This window comes from Anticarsia gemmatalis, chromosome 19 (assembly GCF_050436995.1).
Source record: "Anticarsia gemmatalis isolate Benzon Research Colony breed Stoneville strain chromosome 19, ilAntGemm2 primary, whole genome shotgun sequence".
Lineage (NCBI taxonomy): Eukaryota > Metazoa > Arthropoda > Insecta > Lepidoptera > Erebidae > Anticarsia > Anticarsia gemmatalis.
The window spans coordinates 3,336,952-3,349,561 of record NC_134763.1 but is presented as its reverse complement, the minus strand read 5'-3'; the positions used below and the strand labels follow the sequence as shown (position 1 = coordinate 3,349,561).

The window sequence follows — 12,610 nt, the reverse complement described above, 5'->3', positions numbered from 1 at the left end:
TAGTAATATCAAGGATACATTTTCATAAAACTTATTAACTAATGTCTAGAGAAAAATACCACGACATTTTAATTAGCAGCCACTATGTATCCCTAACATTCAGTATGTATCATTTATACATCTCTTCAAATACACAATTATTTTAAATTCCAGATATTTTTGGTTTTCTAAATTCCTAATAATAACATTTTCATTTGCAGTATCGTCAAGAAGGCATAGTGTACAATCAGATCCAGTTCACAGACAACGCGGCGTGTTTAGAACTTCTGGAGAAACCACCTCGCAGTCTACTCAAACTGCTCAGCGAACAGTGTCATATGCCTAAGGTATGTATGTTATACTACTAGCCATTTCATATAAACTTCTCGATAGCTTTGAAAATCAGTGCTGATCGAAAACAGTAAACGTTAAAAAATGCGCCCAGTGTAACAACTACTTACGAAAGTCTTAAAAGATGGTATTTAAAGATGAGTTCCGGCTGATATTTTGTTAAAATATGTATAATTTCCTCGCAGGGTTCAGACGGCGCTTATCTAACAAATATACAAGGAGAATTCGGCGAACACCAAAGCTTCGTAAAAGGTGCTCGTCGGAAATGGGAGGAGGAGTTTGGCGTCCAACACTATGCGGGCGCGGTCACGTACAGCGTGCAAGGCTTCGTCGATAAGAACAGAGACACGCAGCAGGATGCGTTTATAGATCATCTGTCCCGCTCTGCTAACCCGTTTGTGAGGGAGCTAGCGGATTATGTACATGATCTCGCGCCGCCTGGACACGTAAGTGACTTTACTGTTACGCACTTTTTAGGATATTATAGCAAATATTTTTCAGGTTTTATAGTCCAGGTATTTAGTGGGGAAGCTTATTTAAAGTACTTCTGGTTTTCACACGGCTTGTGTTCCGTGTCAAACCCAGAAAAAGTAGTCTAAAGTAAGGAATAGAATACAGAATTTAGTTGTTTTTATTTACAGGACACTTCACTATCAAGTCCAAACTCAACGGGAACGACACAGCGAGGCACGTCAAAGGGGCGTCCGACAGTCGTCGATACTTTCAGAGCTCAATTGCAATCACTTGTAGATATGCTACAAGCTACTGATGTGTGGTAAGTTTAAAATTAAAGCCAATCTTTTACACACAAATAAATAAAATACATATTTCCTGTACATTAAAAAGCCTACACACACAATTTGACAAAAACTACGGAGAACTTTATAACGTTGACGTATACGCACTGGTCGTCTTAAGATGTCAAATCGTTTTAAGTTTTCTTATCACACGAACTCTAATAAACAACAGTCTTCCACTAGACAACCGTTACCAATTAATAATTTATTTTACTTCCAAAATCGTTGTTCATCAATTGAATATTATTTTCTTCCGTCACAGGTACGTCCGCTGTATAAAGCCGAACGAGAACAAAGAGGCGGGCAAGTACAACGAGCAGTTGGTGCTCGAGCAGCTGCGCTACCTGGGCATGAACGAGATCGTGCGCATCCGCCGCGACGGCTACCCCATACACCTCCACACGCCATTGTTCCAAGCGCGCTACCGGTGTCTACTGCCGCATCCCAGACCGATGCACCCTGATGTTAAGTGAGTCACTTGAATGTTACCATTTGGTTACGGTAAATTAGTTTTTGCCTCACGGCTCTGCTCACTCAATCATTTAGAATAAGAATTCTATCATATTCTTAGAGTTATACGCTCTACTTCGTCATACTCATGGAAATAGTAGATAGCTCTGCCAAATATCTTAGTCAGATAATTATATACATACAGCAAATCACGCTTGTTTCTCTAGGGATTGTCAGAGACCAAAGAACGCTCACTCGTAGTCAGTTGAGAAATTAGTCTTAGAAGTGTTATTGTCTTCAGTTTATTATATTATTTTTTATTTTCCGCAGAGACATAACAGCGATAGTGAATGCCCCTAAGGATGACTGGCAGATCGGTCACACCAAGATATTCATGAGAACATCGGTGCACGCGCCGTTAGAAGCCAAACGGACCGCGTTGTTGCAGACCTCTGCCTTATGTATACAGAAGGTACGATGCTGAATCATTTCCACTTTATTACAAATATGCTTCTAGTAGTTAAATTACTTAGTAGGTTTTTAAATGAAGGATGTCTTATTCGTCTAACATGTAGATATACTTTGATTTGATGACTTGACCTAATGTAACAGTCTTTAAACTATTCGTAGGCGTTTCAATATTCATCACAAAATAAGTTAGTAGTTTTTAACTGACATCGACGACAAAGTTTGACTTATTGTGTCCTGCGTAGTGGTACAAGGGGTCGGTGAAGCGGCGGCAGTACGTGACGTGGCGGCGCGCGGTGGTGGTGCTGCAGGCGGCGTGGCGCGGCTGGAAGGAGCGCGCCGCCTTCCTGCGCATGCGCCGCGCCGCGCTCACGCTGCAGCGGCACCTGCGCGGGGCCTTCGCGCGGGAGGTGGCCGCCGCGCTGCGCGAGATGAAGCGCGTCAACCAGGAGATCAAGCTGCGCGAGGAGAGGAACAGGTACGTTATACACGTCTTACCTTTTGTATTGTTTGTCGGAACTGAACGTTGTCGTAACGGTAAAAATGGAAAGTGATACTCCCCTTTTTCTGTGTCGCGCTCTTTTCAATAAGTGACTCTTTGTTACCTGAAATTTAATGACGATTTAATTAGCCTGGAATTTGCCTCAGTGTCAACAAAAATATATGTATTAAATAGAGCAATCAAATCAAAACCTATCTTTATCTTAACCGCTCCAGAATGCAGCTGACTCAAATCTCTCTTGTTCTAGTCTACAAGAAAAAGCGAATCAAGAGCGTGCCGAACTGGAAAACATGGCGGATCAGCTCCGTGGTCTATCTTGTCCGTCCAGCACGCGTGCGGAGTCCGTGAACCTGGACAACTTGTTCGACTTCCTCGCCGACGTGCCCACACAGCGTGGCGCGCCCGATGGACAGCCCGACACGCATCAACCCACTATCGCAGAGATTGGAGACTCCATGGAGAGACTCGCTGATGATCTGCATCAAGAGGTTTGTTTGAAAATTGGATTTATTTTTATTGGGAAAATACTACAATATGGTCTTGGTTCTTTATGTAGTTAATCAAAATCAGCATTTCGAGCAATTCACATTAAGCTGTTTTAAAATAAAACTTAAGCTGTTAAAGTTTGTAGTACACTCTTACAAAAGATGTTGAACTCTGCTGACAAAAAGATCTAATCGTATCATCGATGAATATTCTGTAGTTACCTCAAATAAAAATAATCGTTACTTCTATAGCTAAATCTAGTAATACGTAGGTACATAATAGGCCATTATCTAGAGTCCCTATATATCCCATTATGTCGGTAGCTGGAGCACGTGCTGGCGGCGGAGATGAACGAGCTGAGCAAGTCGCACACGGCAGCGCAGCGCCAGCCCGACGGCGCGCCGTCCGACGCGTGTCCGTCGCCGCCGCGCTCCCTGCCGCTGCCGCCCGCCGCGCCCGCGCCGCCCGCGCCGCCGCCGCCACCCGCCATGACGTCTTCTATGAACGGTACGGATACGTTTTCTACATACCTACAAGCTGTGTCCACGAATTCGCTAAAACAAATAGTCTTTGTTTAACTCCCTGGTTTTCAATTACATGGAGACACCAAAATTTCGTCAGAATTCAATGTGATTAGTCTTTCCGTTTACATTTTGCCCTGTAGTATTAAATAATAAAGCATCCTCAGAAGCTAAATCTCGGTATCTGGAGCTAATAACTGTAAAATTAGTTTAATCGCTATTAAAATAAAGCCTAGCAATCTCAATTCTAAACTTATATCTTGCTCTCAGGTATAATGTCGACATCTCTAACGAACGGCATGTCTCCGATGTCGAACGGGGACGCGATGACGTCATCGTTAATCCTGCCGCCCCCGCCGCCGCCCATAGAGCCATTATCGGAGGAGTCGCCGGTGTTCCCGCCGCCTCCCACCACGTGCACGCTGCCGGAACCCGCTGGACCGCCGCCACCGCCACCACCGACTACCAAAGGTTAGATCTGTTTGACTTGTATACAAACATACAAATTCTTGACATTAATTTTGCGTTTTAAGCTGCCTCAAAGCTAAAGGTGTTAGTAGTTGTCTTTTAAAAACACCGATAGTCGAAAATATGTCATAAAGTAAAAGAAACCTGCATTTCCGTCAAGAACTACCTCGGGCTTGGTTTCATGAGTCAATTTTAGGCAGGTTAGGCTCATTTATCATTGTTCGGCAAATGTTAATAACTGCACATACTTCACAGATGTAACCCCACCCGAGCTGACGAACGGCGTGATCCCCAATGGCAAGTTGTGCGTGATCAAAGGCAAGGAGCCCATCTATGAGTCCGTGATACCGCGCCCGCCCGGTGAAAACGGCGTGCCACCTGTGCAAACTGCACCCACTGACAATGGGTATGCTTTATTATCATAGAAATCTATGATACTTCATAGTATTTTTCCTGTCTATATCTTTATTACATGTTCTTTGTTAAGAGAAGTACATACATTTTATTATGAAACTTTAGCGAATTTGTACGTTAATGTTGATGTAAAAAGATTCTCACGTGTACGTATACGCACGGATAAGGTGTAGGTTTATACCGTACACTTATTACCGAACATTAAAATAAGGGCTTATAGCAAAAACCTTGAAAAAGATACCTTTTAGTAACGTATTTAGACTTCCCATATAAATCCGAATTGTATTTGAATCAGGTTCGTTACACAAAAGACGAAGGAAGTGGAGACTGAGACAGAGCCGGCGGATGCTCCACTGCCGCCACTGCCGGTGCCCGAGCCGGTCGCGCCGCCGCCCCCAGTGCCTATGGACACATGCATGAGTCCACCGCCAGCACTCAACGGAGACGCAAACGTAAGCGCATACATCGTCGCATTATTACTTAGCTGATGAATCTGTGTAATGTGGAACTTTTTCAGAATAAATTAAAAACTGATCTTGTCAAACATCTGTAAAGTTACTGTTCAAGTGCTTATATTTCTGCCACTATCTATATGCTTAACTTTCCTAGGAAAATTTGTGGTGGAGGGTAACAATATATATTTTTATTGACGCGCTGAATTAATAATTATATAACCTATAATTTAGCCTTCTGGTAAATACTAAACATTGACGTAAGAGCTTCTGGTTTGGAAAAGACCGTGCAATTTGTAACTTTGCTTACTTTGCTATTACAATGTTTTAGCGCATCAAACTAAGGCATTGGCGCTGTTGGGGGACACGACGTAACCGATACTTGTGGTTTGAATAAATATTTGTATGTATGTATTTTGTATGAACGTCCATTATCAATATTTATGTACGTACTTATTATTTAATTACAAGTAGCCTTCCTTTTCTGTATTTATAAAATTTTACTCACCATAGAAGTCTTGACGTCATAATGACTTCGTTACGTCTCCTATAAATATATGTATAAAGATGCATAACTATTAACTTGTATGCAATTTTTCCTCAAAATTTATATAAAATTACCAATTCCAAAAAAATCATAATAATATATTCAACGATCAATATAAATGTATAACATTTGTCTACAGGGCTACGACCGCAACGCTCGTCGCAAGGAGCGCGTAGAACGTCGGCTGCATCAGCTTGAAGCGCCGCCGCCGACCACGCCCCCTGCCGCCGACCCAGCCACTGACATCGCAGAGTTCGCCAAACTGTACTTCAACGACCACCCGAGGTCGCCCGAAGGTAACCTTCTCCTACTAAAACTAGAACTTTAACTAATTATAAGTAGAACTACTAGAACTTTTCCTTACAGAGCTTTAGCAAATTTTTACATTATGTTGACAACTACTCTACTAAATTATACGAATATTCATATTGCAGCGAACGCTTGCAAAATACGAACAAATGCTTATATGTCCGTATACGCCCGTAAATAATATAGAGAAAACATTTGTTTTAACAGAAAAAAATGTCGTGAAAATGTGAACACCTTGAGCCGGTAATGAAGGTCTGCTTTTTAATTATCGTAATTAATCATATAATTTTCCACCAGGTACAATAATAGCGACGTTGACCCGCAAGAGCAAGTCGATGGAGCTGCTTACCAAAGAGGAGATGATCACGTACCATAAGGGCAACAACATACCGACCTCGCACATTCAGTTGCACGACCCCGACAGTGTCACCGCTGCTGTTAATATATTCAGAGTGAGTATAGTGTTGGATAATGCACCTTATTACGTTGTGAGAGAGTTCAAAGTTCATTAAAACATCTCGTGCTGTTCCGATAATAATATATTGTGTCTCATGAAGGCATTTTTTAAACGTTGACTCGGTCGATAAGTACGATCAAACTCATTTTTCGTTTACAAGATTTGCTTAAGATGTAAGAATGCATTGTAATTAGTTGAAAAAATGTGCATTGAAATAATAAATGCCATTTTCTTTTAGGATCTATGTCGTTACATGCGCGGCGAGTTGACGGCGGACAAGGAGACTCAGGTCATACAGTCTATCATCGGCAAAGGTATCGAGCGAGAAGAACTCCGCGACGAGATTCTCGTACAATGTGTGAGACAGGTAAATACAATTCGACTTTGTTATCGTGTTAAACGTTTTTGTGGTGTAAACCGCTATGATGTGCAATATGTGCATTGTGCATCGAAATTTAACAATAACGTGGTTTTTAAAGTAATTGGTGCTTTTTGCAAACATTTTTTTATCAATTGCTTTGATAGAAAGTACGTGAATCTTCAATTGTTTTTTGTCGCACAGATAACGGAGTGTCCAGTAGAGGACTGGGCGGAGCGCGTGTGGCTGGTGCTGTGCCTGTGCGCGGTGGCGTGGCAGCCGTCCCGCGGGCTGGCGCGCTACTACAGCGCGTGGCTGCGCGCGCGCGCCCGCGTGCTGGCCGCCTCGCCCGCCTCGCCTACTGAGCCCGCGCCCGCCGCCCGAGCTGCTCACTGCGCTCAGTGGTGCCTGGACAACTGCCGCGGTGCCGCACCCAGGCAGTTGCCGCCCAGCACTGTCGAGATCGCTGTAAGTCATTTATTATAGTAAAATAAGAAAAGAAGGCAAAATATGAAAAGTTTCAGGGTCTATTCGAAATAGAACATTATTTATTTAAAAAAAATGAATAATATTGTCTATCATACTGTTCCATACAATTTTTGAAACCAGCGTTATTGTCCACCAGGCAATGCGTCGTCTTGGCACGATAGTCTGCCGTTTCTTCTTCCTGGACGGTCGCACGAAGGCCATCGACGTGCACCCGGCGGACACGGCGGCGGCGGCTGCGGCTAGACTGGCTGATAAGCTGGGTCTCTCGCCACACTCGCGAGCAGGCTGGGCCGTGTACCAGCAACGAGCTGGCACAGAGGAACATGTGCGAGCGACGCACTATCTATATGACGTCATCGCCGCTTGGGAAATGTAAGTCGTTATAACTAGTTAAAATATTGTTTAAAGTTTTAGAAATTAAACATGATTCCCCACTCAAACGGTCCTATACTCATGACTTCCTATTCGTATCAGAATGCCTTCAGATCTGGCGTATTATATTTGATTTGATTTTGCGGTTATATTATGTCATCACGTGTATTTGCTGAACTGTAAGCGTGTAAAAGTATAATGTTGCTACAGTTATCTATTTATTTTATAGGCAACAAGGTCCAGGCGGTGGTTCAGCTGACAATCGCTTCGTGTTCAAACGCCGTCTGTTCCGCGGCGGAAGAGAACTACCTCATGATCCTGTAGAAGTCGCGTTACTATACGCTCAAGCTGTACACAGTGTTGTAAAGGTATGCCTACGTTACGTTAGATTTCAAACTTCGTAAATAACTAGTCTTGAAAGTAAAATTAATCAAATATATAAATTTCTTGGATTCGCCTAAAGGAGAATCTAAATATTTTTTCTGTACAGATGGATGAGTTCCCAGTGTCAGAGAAGGTGGCCCTGCAACTAGCCGGGCTCCAGGCGCAGGTGTCGTTAGGCGAGCCTCCTCCCAGCCCGCCGCCACCGCATACGCGTGCTTACTACGCGCAGCCCGACCAGTTCCTACCGCAAAGGATCGCAAGGGCTCGACCTGCCCATCAGTGGGTGAGTAGACTCTAGATCATAACGAATAAGGTCTTTAATAAAAAAAAAGACACGTGTAATATACGTGTAAATGCATGCAAAACAAACAGCTTTCTGTCATACGGTAGCTTCAATCATAGGCAGGCAATTTTGTTCTGTAGATCGATATGCCTATATAAAATAGGACATCTTCTATTTACCTGTATGGGCAAAAAGTTGATCATGAGTGTTTTGTTATTTAGGCGACAATCCTAGCACAAGCCCATCGTCAATATGGCGCGGGCCGTGCGGAGCTGACCGCCAAGGCGTTGTACCTGTCGTGTGTGATGCAGTACCCGCTGTACGGAGTCACGCTCTTCCCCGTCACTTACAAGGGATATTGGGCTCATGGTGAGTTTATTATCGTAGTTATATTTTGCTGAAAAAATAGGTATTTCTGTTTTTAGTGCTAGTTTACACGCATTACTCAGACTCAGATTTTAAAGTTTTCTATATAAACTTTTCGACATCGCCGCCCCATGATCGCCATACTAAAAAATTATAATGCCGTTCTATCCACTCGTTTGTTTACTAGCTTCAGAGCACTAATCACTGCATATATATATTTAATGTGTTCTGTTAATGTAGGTCCCAACGTGTTACTGGGCGTGGGCTCTGAGGGCGTGGTGCTAGTGCGGCCGACGGACAAGGTGGTGCTCGCCGAGTACCCGTACAGCAACATCGCGGCGTTACTCATGGACCCCGTCGACAACGGACTTACCATCAGTCTCACACACCACGGACAACATGATGGGCACCGGTAAGTACTAGATAGCCTTAGTGTTTTGTATTTTGTAAAATTAAGGTAGCTATTTCATTGATGCGTTAACTACAGCCAGATCCAAAAGAAGTGAACTTTGGGTTACATTTTCGAAAGCCGTGGGGTATAAGCACCACGATTTGAGAAGCGCGCTTACTCAAACAGAAAAAATCAAGATAAAATTGTCCTGTTAAACATCTGAAGACCAAACCTATAATTATAATTGTGTTGTGTGTAGGTGCATAGTGTTAGAATCAGCACAGAAGAACGAAGCGGCGTGGTTGATGGCTGCATACAGCCCCGTGCTGGGCAACGGCCTGGCGGACGAGCCCCCGCGCCGCGCCGCCCCGCTGTCGGAGCGCTCCCGCCTGGCCGCCGCGCTACGTGCCGCGCGCCGGGCTGCCGTCGACGCCGGAGTACTGCGCCGCCCTAGTGACGCCACGCCTGGAAACTTCCTACGCAACACGCTGCGACGGTATGTAACCACCTCGCTCAGAATACCCAGTTTCTAGCCATGTTTATCCAAGATATCCTTCTCATTCACATTGTTTTCTCACTTCTTATTCAGTCTATCGTACAATGTTTATGCTTTGTGTATATGATTGTAAATAGCCTTCAATATCGAAAGACAAACTCCTCTCCTCTTCCTTGCCAAATTTCCTTAATTACGTGCTCGAGGACTCTTCAGCTTTTCTTCTACAACTACGAAAGATACTCTAAAATATATGAATGTAAAAGCATTCGTCCGTTGCGCACAGAACGAAAGCGACGATGACGCCAAACTGGAGATGGTCGCCCAAACGTCTATTTGACCGAGGCACTAACACGTGACATCCCGCCCCATCCGTCCCTAAATTAAGTATTAATTTTTACAATTCATCATTCTACTGCCGACATAAATAATTTTTTTGTTTAGCCCCAAGTCGATTTTTTTATCTTTTAAAACAATAAAATTGGTTTCAATGTCGTTTAATTTTATCAATGTTTTGAATAATAACAGAAATATATTATAAAAAATATGTATCTTTGGTGGTCAGGTTAAGTAAACACAGACTGGAGAAGATGATGGTGCAAGCGGCGGAGATGTCTGGCGAGAGTTACAAGAACTTCCCGCCTGGCTACTGGAGCTGGTCGCGCACTCTACCGCACAGCCTCACCAAGCTCAACGAGGCCGAGGAGGTGGCTGCCATGCAGATCTTCAAGGTAAACACTTAAAACTTTATAAAAAAAATATTCGTTTCAACGTCACGCGTGTTTCAGTAATGTAGCTACGAGCACGGACACGAGCGCGTTCGCTCTTCTGTTAAAAGGTAACAGCCGCTTAAACGAATTTTTCGTTGCTTCAAATACGAAAATACTTAACAACCAGAACCTTAGACTCAATGACTTCTCGCTACTTTGGCGTTCGAGGACTGGTGTCAGGCCACAATACGTTTCTGTAAAATGCTTTTTACTATTCATGATTAGTGGTGTAAGAGGGGAGACTGTTCTTTTCACTGTAATTTTAATAACATTATAATTATCTGTAGCATTGACGTCTAAGCAATTTATGATTGTAATGTCAGGACATAATGAGTCACGCGGGGCTGAGCACGAGCGAGGCGGGCACGGGCAGCAGCACGAGCCTGCACAACAACAACAACGCGCACGACGCCGACAGCGACGACCGCACCGCGCTGGCGCAGGCGCTGCTGCAGCGCTGTCTGCAGAAGGACACGCTGCTCTGTGAACTGTACATGCAACTTATCAAACAGGTATGAGAGCATCAAATACCCTCTATGTTATTATACGTGAAAAGGTAGACAGTTAACGTCACGGCGGCGTTGTTATCACTGAATATATTATGTATTGTGTAAAGCTACGTATGACGTATACGTGTACGTTTACGTACATACATACAAAGCATCACTTTAGTTGTGTGTTGTTTCTTTCGTCTACTCTTCTTTGAAATTTGAGTGTGTTTAAGTGAAGCATTTATGTGAATTTTTTACGTAAGTAATGGTTGTGCGCAGACGACGGACCACCCCGAGCCGTCGTCCCGCGTGTCGGCGCGGCACTGGGCGCTGCTGTGCGCGGCGGTGGGCGCGGCGCTGCCGCCCGCCAAGCCGCTGCGCCGCCTGCTGCTGGCGCACCTGCGCTACCGCGGCACGGCGCTGCACGCCGGCGAGGAGGGCAAGTTCGCCAGGCGGGCTGAACAGGTACCAACACTTGGTTAACACATTTTCATATTTACCATAGTTTCTCAGTATTTTTATCTTCTAAACATTTTTCAGCTCTTTTTTTTCTAATTATTGTTATGTGTAGTATTCTCAACTAATTATATCTGCTTATGTCTACTTCTCCAGGACGATTTCACAATAAAGTATTAAAATCTTCTTTGCCTTCTGTTGGCATCGGTACATGCTGTCCCAATAATAATTTAAAACTGCGTATACTAATTCGTGTTATCATTTCGTAGGTGGCACTCAGTATAGCTCAAGTGCCACGCCGCCTCGCCGCCCCGTCAAAGGAAGAGATCCTGTGCGCAGCGGCGCGGCGCCCCATGCACGTGCGCGTGTTGTTGCTGGACGGCAAGCAACACGGCCTGGTGTTCGGGCCCGCCGCCACCGCCGACCATCTCGTCACCATGCTGCGCGAGAAGATCGGACTCAGCGATGCTGCTACAGGTCAGTTAGTCCGAAGAACTTCTTTTATGATGATGATTTCAACAGTATTTATGTCGATATACAACGTTTTTATCATTGCTAACAATTTTTTTCTTGTTTTGTGCAGGATACGCACTCTACGAAGTGTGCGCTAACTCAACACCAGCAGGTGCGGGTGAGCGCGCACTAGCGGGAAGCGAGCGTGTCGGTGATGTGCTCGCTCGATGGGAGAAAGCTGGCGCCACTGCCGCTGCTTGCAGGTTTGTTTTGATCAGAAATAAAGGCCTTTTTAGATTGTTTTTTTTTTAAGATGTCCGTGTTAAGGAATCGCTCGTGAAATTTTAAATTTTCTTTTCTTCGATAGATTGGTGTTCAAAAAGCGCTTGTTCCTGGGCGAGCGTCCTCTCCAGACGACTTGTGCGGCCGAGATGGAGTTACTTTACTACCAAGTGTTGCACTCCGTGCGACACGACAGACTGCCTATCGAGACCGATGAGGCTGTAAGTACTTTTCGACCACCTAAATGAGTTTAACTATATAACACGTTGCATTAGTTCGACAGGCTAGTTTCTACATCGTGTTTTTAATATTAAAGTACGACTTTAACGCGCGGTGTGATCTCGCAGGTGATGCTGGCGGCGCTGCACGCGCAGGTGGTGAAGGGCGAGTGCGCGGGCGGCGGCGAGGAGTGCGCGGCGGCGGCGGGCGCCGTGCTGCCGGCGCGCCTGGCGCAGCCCGCGCTGCCCGCGCCCGCCGTGCGCCTGCACCACCTGGCGCTGCGCGGCACGCCGCCGCCCGCCGCCATGCAGCGCGCGCTCACGCTGGCCTCGTCGTGGCCGCTGACGCGCGCCACCATCTTCGACGTCATGCAGTCCTTCACGTCCAACTGGCCGCGCGCGCTGTGGCTGGCCGTGGACGCGCGCGGCCTCACGCTGCTGCGCCGCAACTCGCGCGCCGCGCTCGTGTCGCACGACCACGACCAGCTGCTGGCCGTGTCGCCCGCGCCGCGCGCGCTGCTGCTCGTCACGCGCGCCGACCGCAAGCACGCCAAGCTCGTGCTCTCCACCGACCAGGTACGAGCGGACCCTTCTGCCCGACTT

The 12,610-nt window shown here is 45.4% G+C and overlaps 1 protein-coding gene across 2 annotated transcripts in view; it reads left to right on the top strand.

Moving 5' to 3' along the window:
* Nucleotides 1-12,610, top strand: part of Myo81F (unconventional myosin 81F) — a 73,682-nt gene that overhangs the window by 57,886 nt on the left and 3,186 nt on the right. For both annotated transcript variants that reach the window (XM_076126685.1, XM_076126684.1), the window contains 28 exons: nucleotides 201-326; nucleotides 516-776; nucleotides 972-1,105; nucleotides 1,390-1,596; nucleotides 1,908-2,049; nucleotides 2,291-2,523; nucleotides 2,795-3,035; nucleotides 3,357-3,540; nucleotides 3,825-4,025; nucleotides 4,278-4,428; nucleotides 4,732-4,888; nucleotides 5,575-5,731; nucleotides 6,042-6,196; nucleotides 6,440-6,568; nucleotides 6,764-7,027; nucleotides 7,185-7,420; nucleotides 7,650-7,788; nucleotides 7,911-8,087; nucleotides 8,309-8,456; nucleotides 8,694-8,865; nucleotides 9,104-9,340; nucleotides 9,903-10,068; nucleotides 10,431-10,619; nucleotides 10,878-11,063; nucleotides 11,324-11,531; nucleotides 11,638-11,770; nucleotides 11,875-12,010; nucleotides 12,137-12,583. In XM_076126685.1, the coding sequence (XP_075982800.1) occupies nucleotides 201-326; nucleotides 516-776; nucleotides 972-1,105; nucleotides 1,390-1,596; nucleotides 1,908-2,049; nucleotides 2,291-2,523; nucleotides 2,795-3,035; nucleotides 3,357-3,540; nucleotides 3,825-4,025; nucleotides 4,278-4,428; nucleotides 4,732-4,888; nucleotides 5,575-5,731; nucleotides 6,042-6,196; nucleotides 6,440-6,568; nucleotides 6,764-7,027; nucleotides 7,185-7,420; nucleotides 7,650-7,788; nucleotides 7,911-8,087; nucleotides 8,309-8,456; nucleotides 8,694-8,865; nucleotides 9,104-9,340; nucleotides 9,903-10,068; nucleotides 10,431-10,619; nucleotides 10,878-11,063; nucleotides 11,324-11,531; nucleotides 11,638-11,770; nucleotides 11,875-12,010; nucleotides 12,137-12,583 (5,316 nt within the window). The remainder of the gene's footprint in view (nucleotides 1-200; nucleotides 327-515; nucleotides 777-971; nucleotides 1,106-1,389; nucleotides 1,597-1,907; nucleotides 2,050-2,290; nucleotides 2,524-2,794; nucleotides 3,036-3,356; nucleotides 3,541-3,824; nucleotides 4,026-4,277; nucleotides 4,429-4,731; nucleotides 4,889-5,574; nucleotides 5,732-6,041; nucleotides 6,197-6,439; nucleotides 6,569-6,763; nucleotides 7,028-7,184; nucleotides 7,421-7,649; nucleotides 7,789-7,910; nucleotides 8,088-8,308; nucleotides 8,457-8,693; nucleotides 8,866-9,103; nucleotides 9,341-9,902; nucleotides 10,069-10,430; nucleotides 10,620-10,877; nucleotides 11,064-11,323; nucleotides 11,532-11,637; nucleotides 11,771-11,874; nucleotides 12,011-12,136; nucleotides 12,584-12,610) is intronic.